The sequence below is a fragment of the Balaenoptera acutorostrata genome, chromosome 12 (genome assembly GCF_949987535.1).
Source record: "Balaenoptera acutorostrata chromosome 12, mBalAcu1.1, whole genome shotgun sequence".
In the NCBI taxonomy this organism is placed as follows: domain Eukaryota; kingdom Metazoa; phylum Chordata; class Mammalia; order Artiodactyla; family Balaenopteridae; genus Balaenoptera; species Balaenoptera acutorostrata.
This window is the reverse complement of record NC_080075.1, coordinates 47,418,261-47,439,689: the sequence shown is the minus strand read 5'-3', so window position 1 is coordinate 47,439,689 and position 21,429 is coordinate 47,418,261. Positions and strand designations below refer to the sequence as shown.

General features: G+C 40.1%; 1 protein-coding gene across 3 annotated transcripts in view; it reads right to left on the bottom strand.

Annotated features, from left to right (window-relative positions):
• RTN4 (reticulon 4) overlaps positions 1-4,421 on the bottom strand; it is a 68,267-nt gene extending 63,846 nt beyond the window's left edge. Inside the window, exon 1 of one of the 3 annotated variants that reach the window (XM_007190010.2) lies at positions 3,601-4,421. In XM_007190010.2, the coding sequence (XP_007190072.2) occupies positions 3,601-4,156 (556 nt within the window). In that variant the 5' untranslated portion in view covers positions 4,157-4,421. The remainder of the gene's footprint in view (positions 1-3,600) is intronic. The other 2 variants (XM_057558733.1, XM_057558734.1) reach the window with 2 other exon arrangements.
• Positions 4,422-21,429: the final 17,008 nt, after the last annotated feature.

Here is a 21,429-nt window from a genome sequence, read left to right as displayed (position 1 = left end):
CAACAACAAAAACATTTTTTGTTTCATTATTTAAATTGCCAAAAGCAAAGGCAACTGTGAATGGCACAGCAAGGATAAAAGCAAGATGATAAAACCCTAATTCCTTAATTTGGCATTCAACACCCTTCAGAAACCAGATCTACCACACATTTTCAATCTTAATTAACACTGGCTTAGAACATGTCCAGAGACCAGCTCAATGCCATCCTTAATGAATGTTTGCATATCCTCAAAGCCTAGGTTAACCAACCACCTTTTTAACCTGAAGCCAATGTTTCTCCATGAAAAATGGTCAGCAGGGGAGAGGCTTCAGTCTCACTTCAGTTACTTCACGGCAATGGGGATGCTCCAAGCACAACAGCAAACAGCAAAATTACAACTTACCAAGTAAGGGAAATCAGCGTTTACTCAAAAAATAGGGTAAACAACAATGTTAAATACACAACTGTCAGGGATCTACCATATTCACTAACATAAACCCTCTGCCAGTCAGACTGCTCTATGTTTCTAACCATGTTCTGCACATTTCTCAGCTCTTTGTCTTTACTCACATCAGTCCTTTTGGTTTCTCTAAATCTTCAAAACTATATTTCTGCTCCAAAATCCCAATATAAATATTTAAGAAACACATTTCTAAAATAAACAACATTTTAAAAAGCAAAAAAAATTTTTTTAAAGTGGGACACGGTTGTATCAACGCATTTTTTTTAACATCTTTATTGGAGTATAATTGCTTTACAATGGTGTGTTAGTTTCTGCTTTATAACAAAGTGAATCAGTTATACATATACATATGTTCCCATATCTCTTCCCTCTTGCATCTCCCTCCCTCTCACCCTCCCTATCCCACCCCTTTAGGTGGTCACAAAGCACAGAGCTGATCTCCCTCTGCTATCAACGCATTTTTTTTTTAATTTTATTTATTTATTTATTTATGGCTGTGTTGGGTCTTCGTTTCTGCGCGAGGGCTTTCTATAGTTGCGGCAAGTGGGGGCCACTCTTCATCGCGGTGCGCGGGCCTCTCACTATCGCGGCCTCTCTTGTTGCAGAGCACAGGCTCCAGACGCGCAGGCTCAGTAGTTGTGGCTCACAGGCCTAGTCGCTCCACGGCATGTGGGATCTTCCCAGACCAGGGCTCGAACCCGTGTCCCCTGCATTGGCAGGCAGATTCTCAACCACTGCACCACCAGGGAAGCCCAAAAAACAAAATTTTTTACCATGGCCTGTTAGAGACCTCAAATGATCTAAGTGTAGTCCACCTCCCCACGCTCACCTTATACCACTCTCCCCCTAGTTTTTCTCACTAGTCTTCTTACTAGATTCTCAAACATACAAAGCTTATTACTGCCTCAGGGCTTTTGCCTCCTAGGAGCTTCTTGGAAATTTTTTATATCTGCAGCTTAAATCTCACCTCCTCGGAAAGGGCTCTCTCAGTGCCGCCCTACCTAAAAAGGCTCCCACACATCTCAAGTCATTTTCCACACCATCATTCTGCTTATTTTCCTCATAACACTTAACACTAATCTGACTTCCTTAATTATGTGCATGTTATCTGTACTCCCCCCACGGGGAACACTTGTGTCTTGCTTATTGCTATATACTCATAGCCTAGAATAGTGCCTCTTTGTAGGTAATCAATAATCAGTTGAATGAATGAACTCGTTAAACCTAGACTCAGTGAAATGCCTTAACTATCTGTGCCCATAAATCATAATGTTCCTGTATTTACTAAAGGAACTAAACTTTCCAAATAGGCAACATCAATACAGAATTAGGGAACTATGTAAAGATAGAGTCACTGAGTAGGCAATATTCTTTCTCCTTTGTCTTCCAAACTTAGTATTCCAAAAGTCAAAATTCCAAGAGAATGCTGTCACCTCCTGAATCTCCAAGGTTCAAAGAACAGAACTCTTTTCTTTGTTTCCATGAAGGAACACAAGAGAACAAATTAGTATGCCTTTCTTAATCATTAAATTTATCATTTGCAAATTTCTTATTTTTCTACCTCCCCTTAGTTTCTCTAAAATGTGTGTTTTTACCCAAAAAAGGAAAATTTGAATTACTCCTCAGATTCTAATATCTTTTGTGTAGTAATTAACGTTTTCAGTAATGTTTTGGGGTATGTCAATATCAAAATGTTATTCAGAAACATCACTATTGGCTTATTTTCCCCACTGTGGAGCGGGAGTGAATTGAAGAAAAAAAAAATTCTTCCGTGATCTCCCACTGAGTTCCTTTTTCTAGAAAAAGAACCATTTCTAAAATCCTACAAGGCTATGACAATTTCTCAGCAGGCTGTTACACTACCTGATTCTTGATTCTTGCCCTTTTATACATAAAAATCCTACTACTAGTGGGACACTTTCTGTCCCAAAAGTAACAAGCTATTTGTTAACAAGTTAATTAACGTGTCTAATAAGATGAATTCTCAATCTCTAACGAACTTGATTTTTTCTCTTCCAAAATAAAGTTTCCCAAGATGAAAAGGGTAATAAAACAATGTCCCTACTAATAATAACAACACACAATCAGATGCTCGTGAATGAAAAGATTTGAAAACTATTTACAGACTACGCAGATTTGTCTCTGCAGACCTAAAACATTACTTCTACGAAGCAGTATTTCTAACCAGTAAACGAAAACGTCTGTCTCAAAACATTTCATGAAGTCTCATGGTAAATCTGCCACAAGTTCAATTGGCCTATTCCCGATAAGGAATCCCCAGGTTTCCCCTTCTTTAGGAATGTCAACCATTTTGCCTTTTCCTCTTTTCTCTACGATTCAATCACGATGCCTTAAGAGGCTAAACCTGTCCATCCTAACGGCAATTCCCCTCGCCCTGCGGCAGAGCCCCTGGCAGCACTGCGCCCCCTCGGAACACGACGCCCACGTCCTACTTCCCTGGCTCGGTTAAGCCGGGAGAAGGGGGAGACGCCACATCACAACCCGGTAAGCTGGGCGGTGGCAGGTCTTCGCCAGAACTCTTCTCCACGCGCCACACCACTGGAGGCGCTCTCCCTTCACCGCAGTCGGGTCAAAGTGGACGTTCTCCACTGGACCAGCGCGGGGAGGGGAGGGGGGGGGATGAAGCGCATGGGGCCACCCAAGCCGAGGGAGGGTTGAGGAAGGGGGCCAGAGTTGAATGCAGGCAAACACCAACAGCAAAACTGCGTCTTTTCCCCAGGAGCAACCCAGACGGGCAGACAATAGATTAGGCCGCCAAGGCCTTCCATCCTCACCCCGGAACCGAGCCAGCCCGATGAATCCGCACCCCTAGTTCCTCGATACACACCCAGCTCCTGCAAGGGGTGGGTTCCTAACTTCCCGGACGCGGTGAAATGGAGACCTGAGAGAACCTGGGAGCGGGCGGGGTACACGTGTTCCCCGACACCCAGACGGACAATAAAGAACAAGCCCGAGCTTCCTCGGCCGCCCCACCCTGTTCCCCGCGGCTCCCACCAGCGGGGGCGCCTTCGCCCCGAGGTCCGCAGACAAAGCCCCCTCCGGGCGGAGAGGAAGGCTGGGCCCAGGCTTTGGGGGCTGCGCACAAAAGAGGGAGGGGCGCGAGGGGCGGCGCGAGGCGAAGGGCGCGGCACTTACCCACTGAGCCGGAGGAGCCCCTGCGTTTGGGCGCGGCCGGCGTAGAGGGGGGCGCGGCGGGGGCAGGGGCGGCCGGGGTCCACGCGGGCTCCGCCTGAGGGCTCACGTCGGCCGGGGGAGGAGGGGGAGGCCGGGCTGGAGGCTCATCGTCCTCAGAGAGCTGGGAGGGCGAGGTTGCGGTAATGGAGGGTAGGGAGGGCGCTGGCTCCGCCGACGACGCGGGGCTCGGGTCCCAAGACGGCTGCCGCTCCGGGGCGGCGAGGGGCGCTGCCGGCAGGGGCCCCCGGGGCGCCGGGGGCACGAAGTCATTGCCGAAGTCCAGCAGGGGCGCGCCAGCCGGGGTGGCGGCGGCGGGCACCGGGGCCGCCGACAGCGCGGCGGCGGGCTTCCTCTCGAGCACCTCCAGCTCCTCCAGGTCCTCGTCCTCGTCCTCGTCTTCCTCCTCCTCTTCCTCTTCGTCCTCGGGCTCCTTCACGAACTGGTACTTGAACGCGGGCTGAGGCCGTGGCGGGCTGTCCGAGGACGAGACCAGAGGCGACTGGTCTATGTCTTCCATTGCTGGGGGGGGAGAGATGATGCTGCAGCTGCTGCCTCCGCGGGAGACGCTTCTCCTCACAGCCGCGGGCAGTTGTGGGGGGTGGGGAGGACTGAGAGGGGCAGGGCCCAACGAGCCGAGGGACCTGCAGTGGCGACGGCTCCCGGAACAATGAGACTGCTCCTCCTGCCTCCGCGCCCGTGATGCGCCACCCGCCCCGTCCCCAGTTGCCGCCGCCGCCGCCGCCCAGACGAGCGAAGGAGAGAGGCCAGCCGACTCTCCGCCCAGTTTGGCGTGACTCACCCTCCTGCCAGGGAGAGGCAGGCACTAACGCGGGAGGGAGCGAGCCAATCGGCTAAGAGATAGAGTTGACGGGCAACCAGCCGGCCCAACGGAAAAGGAAAAAGACGTAAAGTGGGTGGGTGTTACTGCACTTCCTCTCTTTTACCGGCCAGGCTGGGTTCGATGGGCGGGGTTTGGAGCTGGGAGCCCCACAGTCAGCCTAGGGTAGTTGAGGGTCGAACTGGGGGCTTGGGCTTGCCCACAGCTGGAGGTCAGTCTGTGTAATTAGAGTCCTGGGAAAGCGAGCCGGCTGCCTGCCTGCCCTGAGGGGTCGGAGACGCTCCTGGCGCGCCACCGGAAGGGCGTTATCTTGGGGACTGGGAGTGGAAACTTTCCTCCCAGGAAAGGGAAAAAACCCAGAGCGTAGAAAGGTACTAAATAACGGGACCGTGGAGTAGCCTTAAGGATTGAAGTATACGTTAAATTTTAGATTTTGAAATAAAAGACTGTCTTTTTTCAAACTTAAATTCCCAAACCACCTTATCACTACTACCATCACCACCTTAAAAGAAAAAATAATATTTTTGACAGTTTTAAGATCAGTCCCAGTCTAAACTGCAGACCCTGGATGACGTAGGCAAAACAGCTGGGCTGGACGATCTAGGGACTGGGGCAGACCATTTGAAAGTCTGCTCATCTCCTTCAAAGAGGGTTTGGGGATCTGCCCGCTACTGGACTCTTACTTGGTAGAAGGATGAGTCACCCGAAGAGGAAGGGAAGAGAGGAAAGTGGAAAGAGAACGATGCCTTGGAGGGCAAATTTGATTCACATTATATTTCGGTCACTTTAGGCTCATGAGTCAACATTTCGGATGATTCAGGCTTTCTGGGAGTCAGGAAGCCAAATACATACTCATTTCTTTGGTATGCCAGAATGAGCATAATCCCCATTCCACTTTTTCCAGAACTGGAGGGTTTAAAGAAAGTGGTTGCAGAACATTTAAGTATCAGCATCCAGAGGTTTAGAGATCCCTCTTATCTTTCTGATATACCTTCCAAAAATATTCCCTTCCTGCCTAATCTGGAGGCCCTGGAGAGAGGAGGTTAGCTTGCTTTCAAGTTGCTCACAGTCTAGGCCTGCACTGTTCAATGCCTTAGTCATTGGCTACTCCTGGCTACTGAGCACTTGAAATGTGAGTCATCTGAAATGAGATGTGCTGTAAGTTTGAAATGCACACTAGATTTTGAGAGTTAGTACAAAAAAATTTAAATATCTCAATTTTTATATTGGTTACATGTTGGATTGATAATATTTTGGCTATATTAGGACAAGTGTAATATATTATTAAATTAATTTCATTTGTTTCTTACATTTTAATGCATCATCTAGAAATTTTAAAATATATATGGCTTATATTTTATTTCTATTGAACAGTGCTAGTCTGAATTGACGATTAAGATATGTTGATTGGGACTTCCCTGGTGGTGCAGTGGTTAAGAATCCGCCTGCCAATGCAGGAGACAGGGGTTCGAGCCCTGGTCCAGGAAGATCACTCATGAGCAACTAAGCCCGTGCGCCACAACTACTGAGCCTGCGCTCTAGAGCCCGCGAGTCACAACTACTGAGCCCGCATGCCACAACTACTGAAGCCCGCACGCCTAGAGCCCATGCACCCCAACAAGAGAAGCCACCTCAATGAGAAGCCCACGCACCGCAACAAAGAGTATCCCCGGCTCGCTGCAACTAGAGAAAGCCCATGTGCAGCAACGAAAACCCAATGCAGCCAAAAATAAATAAATAAATTTATTAAAAAAAAAAAAAGGAAATGTTGATTGCCATGGGGAATCACGGGTTATTTAAGCAAATTCTTAGCTCCAACTAATTAATATTACCCTAGGCTCAATTTGGGTATTAAAAAGGAAAAGCAGGGGTTGTGGGGAGGGAGGAGGGACACGTAGGTGGAACACAGGAGATTTTTAGGGCAGTGAAACTATTCTGTATGACACTGTGATGATGGATACATGACATTTTACATTTGGCAAAACTCAGAACTGTACAACACAAAGAGTGAACCATAATGTAAACTGTGGACTTTAGTAATATATCAATATTGGTTCATCACACCAATGCAAGATGTTAGTTATAGGGGAAACCGATTGGGAGGTGGGCATGGGAGTGTATAAGAACTCTCTTTGCTGTTCAATTCTTCTGTAAATGTAAAACTAATAAACTTTATTATTATTTTTTTAAAGGAAAGGTAGAACAAGATTTCCTGGCAGTGTTACCTGATCAGGTTAGTTATCAACAACACATTCAAGACCTGACTTATCAGGGCTGCCCTGGTGGTGCAGTGGTTAAGAATCCACCTGCCAATGCAGGGGACACGGGTTCCAGCCCTGGTCCAGGAAGATCCCACATGCCACGGAGCAACTAAGCCCGTGCACCACAGCTACTGAGCCTGCGCTCTAGAGCCCGCGAGCCACAACTACTGAAGCCTGCGCACCTAGAGCCTGTGCTCCACAACAAGAGAAGCCACCGCAATGAGAAGCCCTCGCACCACAAGGAAGAGTAGCCCCCGCAGGCCACAACTACAGAAAGCCCGCGTGCAGCAGCAACGAAGACCCAACGCAGCCAAACATAAATAAATTAATTAATTAAATAAATCTATTAAAGAAAAAAAGACCTGACTTATCAGTCCCACAGAGATGAACTGGCTTTATTTTTAGAAAATTATTATGAGTTGCTTTGAGTTTATTTGTTTTTAGAAGGGTTGGGAAGAGTAGGAAGAGAGAAGTGTTAGTGTAGAATTTGGGGGCAGGAGCTTTAATGCCAAAGTAAAAATTTTTAACAAAACAGATTCCTCAATAATAACTAAAACAGTCCTGTTTCAAGTGTTTGTCAAATATTTGTCAAAAATTATCAAAAACATACATGATTTTTCAACTAAGTCCATACATATACAAAAATATAGCAAAATTCTATGGTATGAACTTTTCTATTAAATCACAATTTAGCCATCAGCAGTTCAGTCTTTCCCATACTGTTTTTCCTACTGTGATTGTTCTGAAACTCCTTAATGGAAAGTTTCACAGGGTTTTAACATATTAATTGTTAAGTTGCTTATATGATATTTCTGCATTCGTATATCTCTGTATCTGCTATTACTAAAATAGTCACAAAGGAATATCTTTAAATTTATTTATTTATTTATTTATTTATTTTTGGCTGTGTTGGGTCTTCGTTTCTGTGCGAGGGCTTTCTCTAGTTGCGGCAAGCGGGGGCCACTCTTCATCGCCGTGCGCGGGCCTCTCACTATTGTGGCCTCTCTTGTTGCGGAGCACAGGCTCCAGACGCGCAGGCTCAGTAGTTGTGGTTCACAGGCCTAGTTGCTCTGCAGCCTGTGGGATCTTCCCAGACCAGGGCTCGAACCCGTGTCCCCTGCATTAGCAGGCAGATTCTCAACCACTGTGCCACCAGGGAAGCCCCCAGGAATATCTTTAATTTATTAAAATTGTCATAAAAGAATGATTACAGAAAAGTGGTAGATTTATAATTTTAATAGTAAATAGCATTAAATATTGAGGCAATAATATAAGCACTCTCCTCTGACACAGGAGAAAAATAAGAATTTTATATTGTTATCTCAGTGACTTCTTAAAAATTAAGTATTTGATGGATGAATAAGAATAAAGAGCTTATCCAGTGTTCATAGAATGGTCAACAAAGCATAAGGAAAGGAGAATGTTGCTGCTATACCAGAATTAAAAGTAGTGTTAGTGACACATTAGGGTAACTAGATGTAAATACCACTCTCACTAACAAGAACATTTTGGTAGGTATTTGAAATGGTTAAAGGAAGAGTATAAATTCTAGGTCATAATAATAGAAAATAATTATTCAATGAATTATCTTTGAAATTATCTTACCAGATGTAGAAGTTTAAAGTTTCCAGTTACAATGGGTTAATAACTGTTCTCTCTTAGAACATTATAAAATATCCATTGAGGCTGGTGGAATCTCAGAGTTGGAAGAACTCTGGGAAATCAGCTTGACCAATCTCCCTCCCATTAGAAGAATTCCCTACAGAAGGTTTTTTAAACTTGGCCATCTGTGGTAGATTAAAAATAGCTACAAACTCTGCAAGGACACCCATCAAGAAGTTGGGTCAATTTCCCCATCTCTGGATCTGGCCTTGTGACTTTTTTGTCCAATAGAATATGCTGGAAATGTTCCAAGCCTAATCAGCAGAAGTATTACAGCTTCCACACTCTCTCTCTTGGAATGCTGAGGCCCCAGATGAGAGACATGGAGAGAAAGACCTAGCCATCCCAGCCACAGAGCTGATGTCCCAGAAATATGAGACCATCTCAGAATGTTCAACCAACCCACAGAATCATGATAAATAATGAATCACTGTTTTAAACTACTACCTTTTGGGATGGTTCATTACGCAGCAAAAGCTAACTGAAACATCAGCCATTTTGTGCTTCCATTATGTGCTTAATTCATTCATACATGATATATATATATATATATATATATATATATATATATATACATACATACATACATATACATACATACATTGGGTATTTACTCTGCACCAAGCACTGTTCAAGACTCTGAACAATGGCACTGAACAAATCAGACACAAATGTGCATGAACACTTTCAGTAAAGGGAGGCTCACTACTTAGGGAAATAGCCCGTTCCATTTCTGTAGTAGTATACCTTATTGTAGAGTGTCGAATTGACACCTAATCTGGTATACATACATAGAACAGGTTAATTGTCCTTGCATCATGTATGCCCCCTGAGAGAGTTAAAAGCGTGGGATGGGTGTACTCTTGTCTACATACTGTAGGATGTAGACTGGAGAGTAGATTCAGCAACCATGGGGGAAAGATGAAAGGTAGATTCCTGACAAATCTGTTTCAAGAAGCTGTGCATCACAGCTTTTTTGCCTACAGAGAAAGACTTGCTTGTGTTCAAAGAGCACCAATGAGTTACATTCAACCTTTTATTCAAAAAAGACTAAAACATCATTTTGGCACACTTTAGGGAAAAATTAACAGCTTGCTATGTCATTGTCCCTACCATTTCACTGGGATTTTAGATTTCATGAAATGTACCTTTTTGTGAAATGCAGTTTATGGTTCTGGCTAACATCTTGACATACACTAAGTTCATCTGTAATAAAAATAGACATATAAATAGCATAAGATCAACGTCTTTGGCCATGCTAGTTATACACTGACAATTAGAGTTGGACCTAAAATTAAAATTTCAAGTTTCAAAGAGAAATCATATAATATGCAAGTGAAAGTCGTAAGGCCCAAGAAGGTCCTCTGTGTTAATACTGCATTTCCTTCCTAGTTTAATATGCATCATTTCTCTGGTGATATTTATTTTGATCTAGCAAAAAAACTATTTTTGATCAGTTGATCTAAGCATCACAAATCCAAGCAAAGAAATTCCTAAACCATCTCAGAGAAATAAAAGAAAATCTGTCCTCATGAGAAAAAAAGAACTACAAAGAAGAGTTTACAAAATTATCTGGGTTATAAATAACTCATTCTAGTAGGTATCCCACTCTTCCTAATACCTAAACATTGAGGTACAAATTTTGTTATTTTATTGTGAATGGAAATAGAAACCAGGTGGTCACTATCTTTAAAATAAACATTATTCATTTCTTCAACTAAAATCTATTGAGCATCTGGGGTTTGGTGATAAAGAGTAAATAAAACACATTTCCTAACATCAAGGAACATATAGTCTAGTTTACATAAGAATATATAGGTATATATACATATGTGTGTATATACATTCATATATGTGTGTATGTATGTATGTATATACATATGTGTATGAATATATATTATATGTATCAATATATAATAGAGAGAGGGAGACAGACAGACTGGTTTAAGTGAAACATAACTATTGCTTACAGTTCAGGCAGAAGTTGATGAGAGCCTAAACTAATAGCATAGGAAATAGGAAAAGATAAATTTGAAAAACATTTAAGTTGCATTCATAGAATTTGGTGACTAATAGGATGGAGAGGCTGAAGAAAGAAAATCTGATTCTAAGGTTTAAGTTTAGGTGACAAGGTAAATTGGTACTGCCGTTATTAAAGAAAAGAAGTCAGCAGAGGAGCATAGAATGGGTGAGTAATGCTGGGGAGAATATAATGACCTAAGTTTTTAGATACATTGAACTTGAGTTGCCTGAAGAACACTGGAGTAGTAGAAATAATCAAGAGACAGCTGGAAAACTAGGGCTGGAGCTTAGATCTAGTCTGGAGAGCAGGTAGCTAAACCTGTTGGTTAGGTTTCATGGGTAAATATCTGAGGAAAAATGGTGGGGTAAAGGAGAGGATGGCCAAGCAGGTTGGTGGATACTGTCTACTGCCCATGGGAGAAAAAGGCCTAGAATAGAGCCCTGGGAAAGATCAACATGAAGTATCTCTGGACGTATTTGAACAATGTTATTTCCACTGATCCATTTCTTTTCCTAGACCATACAAATCAAAACAAAACAAAAAACTCCAATAGGTCCAGTTCTTAAATAGGCACTCATTTTGTTTTCTCCATTCACCTTAAACTAGAACTCAAAATAATATTCCAGTAAGTGCCAAGTATAATGCTATTCAGCACTATAATCTATAGTAATAGGGACAGCACCAATAATTTAAGCCATCGATAATTCTTAAACCCTCATTAAACTGGTGACTCCAGCCGCTTAGCCAATAACAAGTGGTAGAATTGCCTGGTAGACTTTTGCCTCTTTCTGTAACTAACCAGCCACTAATGAAGATGCTAAAGAGAAGGAAATGGCTGAAAGAAAGGCAATAAGAGATGAAGCAAACTCTATAAATTACAAAATTAAACAATAAATGATTCTTTTATATACTACTTATATTTATGAGGTATATGATTTTTTTTAATCAACAGATCTATATTGCTCATATTCAACTTTTTTTCTACTTTCCCGAGAACTGAGAAACACATTCATCACTGGAAATGCTATAGTATATTGCCCTGCATGTGTCTTTTTTGAAATTCATTTTCCTTTTATTACTACAAACTTATTATGATCTATTATTTCCATTTTATCTGAGTTTTATTTATTGTCCGGAGTGGAAATTTTTACTGTCAGGTGGTAAAAGTAATGTTGTAAATGACTTATGAAATGATAAATACTATTTACTCTAATGAGTTAAATATGGTGTGTCATGTGTTCATTTCCTCTCCCTCCTAAAACCCCATTAAAATGCCAGTAAAGCAATAAAAATGGTATTAACCAACAAAGACAAAGAGACTAACAGAGGAGACAACAGTGTATAAAATATTTCAACACATTTTTGGAAGACAAAGCAGATAGAGGAGCAGTTAGTGATTTAGCAGACTGTGAAGTTACAACCTAAACACCTCTCAAGGGGCAATATCAACTAGAAGTAAGTCATTTTGTGCCATAAATCCTTGAGATGCTCAGCCCTTGGAGGTGCTAGTATTGAAAACAAGTGGATTAAGTAAGAGAGGAATCCTCAGCCCCTTTGTCCCCTTCCTACACCCAGAAAGCCTGCAGCAAGGCTTAAACATATCACCACTGCCCCACCATCACTGCTCCCCCAGCCCCTGCTGTCCCCTATACCTCATTCTCCTCCAGAAAGGAAGTTGGAGAATTCATTTGTGGAGAAACAAAATGGTTCCAGTGAAAATTTCTCAAAGTATTGGCATTTGGAGTACCCCAGTAAAAAGACCTGACGAGCCCCACCTGCCCCCTTCTCCCCACAAAGCTTCCATCCATTTTTTAAAATTCTCTACTCTTAAACATAAAACAAAACACAAGAACCACCAGTCATTTCACAAAAACCTTGAATGGAAGCTAAAAATGAAAATAAACAGAAAAAGAAACTTGAGGGAACAGAGGCATACAGAAAACAGAAGAAAACATCATAGAAACGTTAATATTTACAGGGAGATAACAGAACATATCACTCCATAAAACAAAAAACAGAAATAACAAAAAAGAAAAAAAATCAAAGAACATGAGTGAGTTCACAAATTAAAACCAATTTCATGTTCATAGCAGCATTATTTACAATAGCCAAAAGGTAGAAACAACCCAGGGTCTATTAATGAATGAATGCAAAAACAAAATGTGATATATACATACAATGGAATACTATTCAGCCTTAAAAAGGAATGAAATTCTGATACATGCTACAACATGGTTGAACCTTGAAGACTAAGTGAAATAAACCAGACACAAAGGGACAAGTAATGTATGATTCCACTTATATGAGGTACCTAGAATAGTCAAATACATAGAGACAGAAAGTACAACAGTGGGTACCAGAGCAAAGGGAAGGTGGAAGTGGGGAGTTAGTATTTAGAGAGTATTTGGTATATACAGAGTTTCATTATGGGATGATGAAGAAGTTCTGGAGATGGATAGTGGTGATAGTTGCACAACAATGTGAATGCATTTAATGCCACTGAACTGTTCACTTAAAAGTGGTTATAAAAAAAAAAGTGGTTATAATGGTAAATTTCATTTTACTACATCAAAAAGATTTTAATTGCAACTTTAAAAAATTAAAGTGTTGGAAGGTACATTTGTAAAACTTCTCCGGGAAATAGAAAAAAGAACGAAAAGATGTATTGGTAACAAACAAATGGAAATTGAAGTGTTTTTTTTTTTTAAAAGCAACACCATTTACAATAGCCTTAGAAAACATGAAATATTTAAGGATAGATTTAACAAAATATGCCCAAGACCATTACACTACAAACATTGCTAGAGTAATTAAAGAAACTAGAAGGACTTCAACTTGACTTCAAAATTTATAATAAAGCTACAATAATTAAGACAGTGTAGTACTGGCATAAAAATGGACAAACAGATCAGTGGAACAGAATAGAGTCCAGAAATAGACTCATAGACCCACATATATATAGTCAGGTTTTTACACTGGTGTCAAAGTATTTCAGTGGGGAAAGCATAGTCTTTTCAACAAATTGTGCTGGAAAAACTGGACATCCATATGCAAACACACACACACACACACACACACACACACACACACACACACACATGACCTTTGATCCTTATTTCAGTGGGGAAAGCATAGTCTTTTCAACAAATTGTGCTGGAAAAACTGGACATCCATATGCAAACAGACACACACACACACACACACACACACACATGACCTTTGATCCTTATCTCACATCATAATAAAAAAATTAGTTCAAAATGAATCATGGACATAAATAAAACAGTCAAAGCTATAAAATTTGGCAAGAATACATAATGAATGTTCTTGCAAGTATAAAATGGTACCACCAATTTGGAAAATCATTTGGTAATTACTTATAAAGTTAAACATACCTAATGATATGACTCAGCAATTTTACTCCTGGATATTTATCCAAGAGAAATGAAAACGGGAAACAACCCAAATGTCCATCAACTAATGAATGGATAAACATATTGTGGCTTTGGAATCCTACTCGGCAATAAAAAGGAATAAACTATTGATAAACACAGCATGGAGGAAACTCAAAAGGATTATATTAATGAAAGAAGCAAGACACAAAAGCCTCCATACCCTATAATTCTGTTTATGCGATTCTTAAAAGGGCAAAACCACCAGGGGCAGGGGGAGGGGAGGGAGTGATTGCAGAGGGGACAAGGGAACTTCTTGGAGTGATAGTGTTGATGGTTACACAACTATATACATTGTCAAAACTCATTGAACTATATGATTAAAATGAGTGAACTTTGTTGGATAAAAATTATATCTCAGTAAAGCTGATTATTTTTCTTAAAAAAGACAAAGATGTAATACAGAAGACAAAAGATGAAAAAGCTAGAAGATAAATTTGGGAGGCCTGTGAATCACTAATAAGATATCCAGAAAGAAAGAACAGAAAAAACACAAAGTTTCCTGTTAACCTAATTTGTCCTCTGGAAAGGTGAACTTGCAGTACGGTACTTCAAGCTCCATGACAGAGCATTATTTAAGAGTTTACATTTTAACTTAACCTTATAAATGTGTGCAGACTTTTCTGGGTGTCAATAAATGTTTTAAGACTATTTCTTAAACAATTTTCCTTCTCTAAATCACCTTCTATCTCTATGAAATTGATAGTGTTGTAAATAAAACTAAGTCTAGCTTAAGTTGTTATTTAGATCTTAGAATTGGGGCTAGTTGCTGTTCACAGCTGACTATGTACCATGGAATTTTTTAAAAAGAAACTATTATTTAAAATGAATGTTTCCTAAGCATATTGTACTTTCATTGCTGAACCTCTGAAACCCAGCCATTAATCTTTTTTCAAACAGCTTTATTGAGGTATAATTCTCATACCATACAATTCATGCATTTAAAGTGTACAACTTAGTGCCAACTATTCTTCACCTTTTGTACAAGTTTTGAATAAGATATGGAAGAAAATACGATGTGATTCAGTAGAGCAAGATTCTAGATCCCCAGCTTGGTGACCTTCAGGAGCCTCTGGGCTCCAATATCCTCATCTGTGAATCAGGGGGTTAAACCTAATGACTCTCTCACTCTGATCTACCTTCAAGATCATTTTTATTGTTTATTTTTAGCCTTTAATTTCTCTCTAGTGCCAACATCAAATACTGGGATAAGCAGCTCAGAAAGATGTATTTTACAGTAGGAGAGTTGCAACAATGCTCTGAATTAAAGATGATGCCGGCAGATTTATTACGGCATTTGGAAGTCTTTATAAATGTAACGAGATTCTTTAGAGCCTTTCTTGAAAGAAGACAGTTTCCTTTTATACGTTTCAAAGTAAGAAAAAAAAGAGAAAGAGGAGAGTCACATGGTGTGTTTAACTTAGATGAGCTTCTCTTCTAACTTTATCTTTCTCATTTCTAAAAGCAAATATGAAAACTATATAGAAAGTTGAACAGGCTTGGAAATATATTCAAGAACACTATATCAAATTCAGTGATTCAGCCAAATATCTTAATCAAAAATATAAAAAAATATTGCCTTCCAAGCTTTCGCTGAAGTAGAAATTTGACAGAAAATTTTGACATGCAAAATTTTATCACTGCAGATTTTAATAGTATATTCCTTCATTTGTTTCTTTTCTCTATTTCAAATAACAAAGGTAAAGTTACGTTTTTAAATTAATATGCCTATATTCCTAAAAAGCTTACAAGGGACTTCTTAGTAACTAGATATTGCTGTGGGTTGAATTGTGTCCTCCCAAAATATATGTTAAAGTCCTAACCCCAGTACCCCAGAATGTGACCTTATTTGAAAATAGGGTCATCGCAGATGTAGTTAGTGAAGATGAGGTCATAATGGAGTAGGGTGGGCCCTTAATCCAATATGACTGGGGTCCTTTTAAGAAAAGTAGAAGACGGAGACACATAGGGAAAACAGCCATGTGAAGATGGGGCAGAAATTGGAGTCATACTGCCACAAGCCAAGGAACACCAAGGCTTCCAGAATCTGGAAGAGGCAAGGAAGGATCCTAGAGGCATTGGAGGGAGCATGGCCCAGTCAACACGTTGATTTCCTACATCTAGCATCCAAAAGTGTGAGAGAATACATTTCTGTTTCTTTAAACCACCCAGTTTGTGGTATTTTGTTATGGCAGCCTTAGGAAACTAATACAAACATAGCCAAATTTTACAGGCATGCGGATGTGCACACACAAAAAGAGAACCCTCATTTTAGTCAAATTATTGGATTTCAAAATATCTAATATAATCAGTGTGAACTTGAGTAATTAATTAAAATAATGCATGATGCCTTATAACCTTTACACAATCTCTTGAAGACATTGCCTTTCTAAATTTTGTGTTATGTAAGGGAACTAAGCTGAAAAGGAAAGGAAAGGAAAGGGAAGGAAAGGAAAAAGGAAAGGAAAGGAAAAAGGAAAGGGAAGGGAAGGGAAGGGAAGGGAAGGGAAGGGAAGGGAAAGGAAGGGAAGCGAAGGGAAGGAAAGGTGTATTTTTCCAAGGGAGATATAACACAATATCTCTGAGAGAGGCAAGACAGCCTACTCAAAGGATAAAAACTCAGAAAACAGCTACAAGAGAACTATTTCTAAATCGACAGCCAAGTTACAGCATTTGTTATTACTAAACCATTTGAGTCTCAAAGGAAGAATTTGAGATAGTAATAATTTATTTCATAATTTTATGATGAAACCTAGATGGAAAATTTTCATAAGACAGCTTTAACTATGAAAATACTGAACAAGGAAGTGATAGACAATTTTTCTTCATGTCCATTGTTGCTAGATTTAGTACATGTGATTTCTTTTATTTATTTATTTTTTGGAGAAAAATTTAAAACTTCATTAAAAGATATTACAGAGACAAAGATATGAAGAGTTATAAGAAGATTCAGTATCATAAAGGAGGCAATTAGTCCCAAACTGATTAGTATGGTCAAGGAAGTTCAAATCAAAATCACAAGACTTTTATATGAAACTTGACAAGATACTTCAAAAATTTACATAGAAGAACAAACAGTTGAGAATAGCAAAGACTCTCTCAACTCTCTTCCCCTATCTAGCTTGGCGAAACCACAAGCTCAGTTAAATCCAAACCTGCTTTCTCTATTCTTGCACCATCATAACTTAAAGTGGCTGAAGAAAAGCATACAGCTCTGCCGCCCAATCTGAATTTGTATTCCTCCTCACTAATCTCAAATGTACCCTAACTCGATATGTCAGTCATTATGTATGTGTATATGATTTTATTGGAAATCTCTCTGAGAACATATTTAGGGAGTCGTGAGCCCTGTAGGGTCTTAGCTTGTAGATTATGATTCAAGCATGGCATTCCTGCCTGTTGTCTTTATAGGGTCATACTGATTCTCCAAATCTTTACAAACAGTTCATAATCACTTTCCATATTTAGATCAAAACCTCTCCAAAGCAGTAACCCATCTTGTCCTATTCCATTCTCAAGTTTCACCAAGCTTAGTTATCAATTTTACTTTCATCTCTTTTGCCACTTCCAAGCAGAGCTCTGCTGTTATAGCCAGTACAAGTGACCACCACCTAGGAGAAGAGAAGCATTCAAGTGAGCAATGTTATTACAAATAATAACAACTTGGAAGGGAAAATATTATGTCGATTTGGAGCTAGAATGCTCTCAAAAAATTTTTTATTCACAAACAGTTTCCAAATGTAAAGCTTGTGAGAAAGGTGGCATTTGCCAAAGGTAAGCCCTAAAGAAATGACTAGAGAGGTAAATGACAACCAGACCAGTTCAGACACACTTCATTCTGTGGCCTCACAAATGAACTGCATCGGCAGATTTGTCATTCCTGTTAAGTATGCCCCCAGAATATTTTCTAAAACATGTTAAACAATTTGACAATCACTGTTTTGAAGAATCGCCTTCACTCTTAGATAGTGAAGGTAGGGGTTAAAAGCATAGATTCTAGAGCCAAACATCTTAGCTTTAAATCCTGACAGTCCCACTTACTAGGTTTGTGATTTTGAACAATTATTTTCTCTGTGCCTCATTCCTCATCTGTAAAATAGGGATAATAATCGTGGCCACCTCAAAGACTGGTTTCAAGGATTAGTTGAGTAATCATAAAATACTTATAAGAGCACACGGAAGTACACTACGCAGTTTAGTTTTTATTCATAAACATTATGTAGGATATTTTATGCAGTGAAATAAGAATTTCAGACAGTACAAGTCCTGGGAAGTTCTGAGAAGATGCTGCTATATTTAGAAGGAAGGAAGGATGTAAGGAAGGAAAGATGGATGGAAGACTGCTAACATTTGTTCTGCTGGAAAATCTCACCTAAAAAGACAATATCTCTTTCGCTTTTCTCAAATAGCTTCTACTAATACCATGCTGAGCTCATAGATAAGAAAAGTATTGAGAAGAAATAACATCCGTGAAGTTCATTTAGCACCATTATGACATATAAGTACTTTAGAGCCATATTCCTTATGTCTTAAAATTTGGTATTGTTACTTAGGCAATACTTGTCTTTCTTAGTGGTATTCACCCCCACCTTCTTCAAAACAGAGACGGAAGGAAGGATCTGGTATGAGCTACACATTACTCTGTGCTGTTATAATTGGTGATTAGGCAGTGGTCCTTGTTCCTGACTAGGAGACATCCAGGAGGTAACCAGAGGTGATAATATAAGCATCAGCTAGTGTGAGAATAGCACATAGTAGCCAACGTAAATTAACCCAGGGAAACTTTAAATAAAAATAGAATAAGCAGGGGAGTTCCCTGGTGGCCTAGTGGTTAGGATTCTGGGGTTTCACTGCCATGGCCTGGGTTCAATCCCTGGTCAGAAAACTGAGATTCTGCAAGCCGCATGGTGCGGCCAAAAAAAAAAAAAAAATTAGGATAAGCAGTCCTCCAGGTCTCAGGAGAGTATGCTACTCATACTCTGGGTTGTTTCCTGCCAAAACGAAAAAAGATCATCAGCACTGGGTACCTATCTGAACCAAAGGTGGTGGCCTCAGGGCCATGAAAATTAAAAGCTAGTTGACCAAGACTGCTTTGGTAGGCACTTTGGGGGATATTAGGCTGGTCCACACCCCTTTGCTTTAACTTCCCTACACAGGGCTTAATCCCTGGCATCTATGTTTGTATTGTTTCCCTGCTCGCCTGTCCAGAGCTGATCAACCAAGGATGCACACATGACCCTAGTCAGGCCAAACAGCACCTCAATCTCTCTGTCTCTGTCTCTCTGTCTGTCTCTAAGAATTAGCCCTGAGACATAAGAAGCTGGGCTGGTCATCTGAACTGAGGATGAGTATACTCAGGAGCAAGGGGGTAGCTATGTTTGGCCTTATGCAGCCAAAGCAACCAAGTCAATTTGGAAAGAGAGAAAGAGAGAGGACTGAAGCCAACAAGCACAGTAAGTCAGACAAAAATTGACTGCTTGTGTTCTTGATGGATTCCCAACTCCTGGTTCTAATCCTTCCTGAAACCTGGGGTACTATCTGCCTTCCTTGAGATACTCCATTCTTTAAAGAAATTTCTTTTTGTTGTTGTTTACACTGGTATGAAATAAATTTCTGTTACTTGCAAACAAAAGAGCGTTGATGGATGTAGCTACAGACATTATTGTATTATCTATAGTATTAAAATCTTTTTTGATGATCGTTATCTGTAAAAGGCAGTTAGGAGTGAGACTTCTCTGGTTATCCTTTTTATGTAGCTTTGACCTTCAAATTGTGTAATTGTATTACCTATTCAAAAATATTTAATTTAAAATTATTGTTGAAATAAGCTCTGCATATAGTGATAGTATTTTCCACATCAAAATTCAGGACACCTCATTTAATACAGAGTGAAAAAACAGATCAGAATTTTAAAACTCAGGCCCATGCACCTTAGCTAGAAGTTTTTTTTACAGTGGAGGATCATAGGGTATGCAATAAGATATATATTTCCTATGTTTAAGCAGGAATGACTGACAGTATGGCTTGGTATCCAGAGAGTAACTCAACCCCCTCAGTGGACCTCTTTGGGATGCTATGAGATCTCCTGACCTAGGAAAAAGGCACAAATGCAAAACATACTATCTTAAATGGTTCATGCACCCTTTGAAGCCCATCCATGGCTGCCAATATATGACAACTTACAGGAGGTAAATTTACATACCTGAAATGACTAAATAATCATACGGTGGTATTAAACATCTTAGTAGAATTTGGGGACATAGAAGATATAGAAATAGAGCACACTATAGAAAAGAGCAACGCCTACGTGGGAAACATAAGGACACAGGACTAGTTGGAGCAAGAGTTTGCATTAGCAAATTGAATAGGGACAGCACATAACACAGAGTCTGCGATTTGGGTACTCAATTAATAGCAATTATTATTGTTGTTAGGAAATAATAATAATAATTATTATTATTAGGAAAGCAAGATAAGGTCACATAGGTAAGGGGAGACCATATTCTAGAGGACCTGGAATGTCAGAGCAGCTAAGGCTTTACAAGTCATTGTATGTTTGCGCTGGAAAAGAACTTGATTCAACAAAACTATGTGGAACATGAAAAGAATAACTTGGAGAAAGTGAAGGGAAAATGGGTAGTAAGAGTATTTCATTGGTTTTTTTGTAGTACTAAAGAAGAAAAGAACTTAAACAAGGGTGGTAGAGTGGAAATAAATAATATATTTGAGGGACTTAAAAAAAATGGAGAGACCTCAGGGACTGATTAGCAATATACAGGGGATAAAGGAGAGGGGAAAGTCAGGGAAGATATTTTTTTGATTTATTGTATTTTTATTATTTACTTATTATTAAATATTACTAAATTGATTTTCTATTTTATGGAATCTACAAGTGTTGCACTATGGGAATGTGTGTTCTGGGTAAAGGGTACAAACATTCTTGATGAAGCCGCCCACAGCTCACACCAAAACGAAGCTGTGATATGACGTGGGAGGGAATCAGGGGTTTCTCTTCAGCCATGAACAGCTTTTAACTGAATGTGTAGGTGGTGATAATGTTAAATGCACCACTCAAAATCACAGATTCTTTTTTACTCCTAAGGGATTACTACGGTATACATGCCAGCTACCAGCCACTTTCAGCTGGCATGCATTTCACAGCTTTGCTGTGTGGAGGAAATTTTAGCTGAAGTTCTCCTAGTAGAATCCACAATGTTCTCTTATTGGGTTAAGCACGATTCATGGTAGTTGGAGGTTTTCTTTCTCTCTGGATGATCACATTGGACGCAGCTGCAGGAGCTCAGCCAGGAGAACAGGGAAAATAAAGTGGTGCTTCTTGGTTGCTAAGAAAAATGGGGAAAAAAATCCCACAGAAAGGACAGAAAGCTTTAGAAATCATCTCTAAGTCAAAATGTATTTCAATCATAAGGTAGCTCAGTTAGTTGTCCTTGGCACACTGCAGAGTCAAAAATGCAATGCTGGTCTTAAGTTTTGGCTTTCAGAAGGTAGTGCCATACATAATGGACGTGGGACAGAGTCAGAAAACAAGGCTTC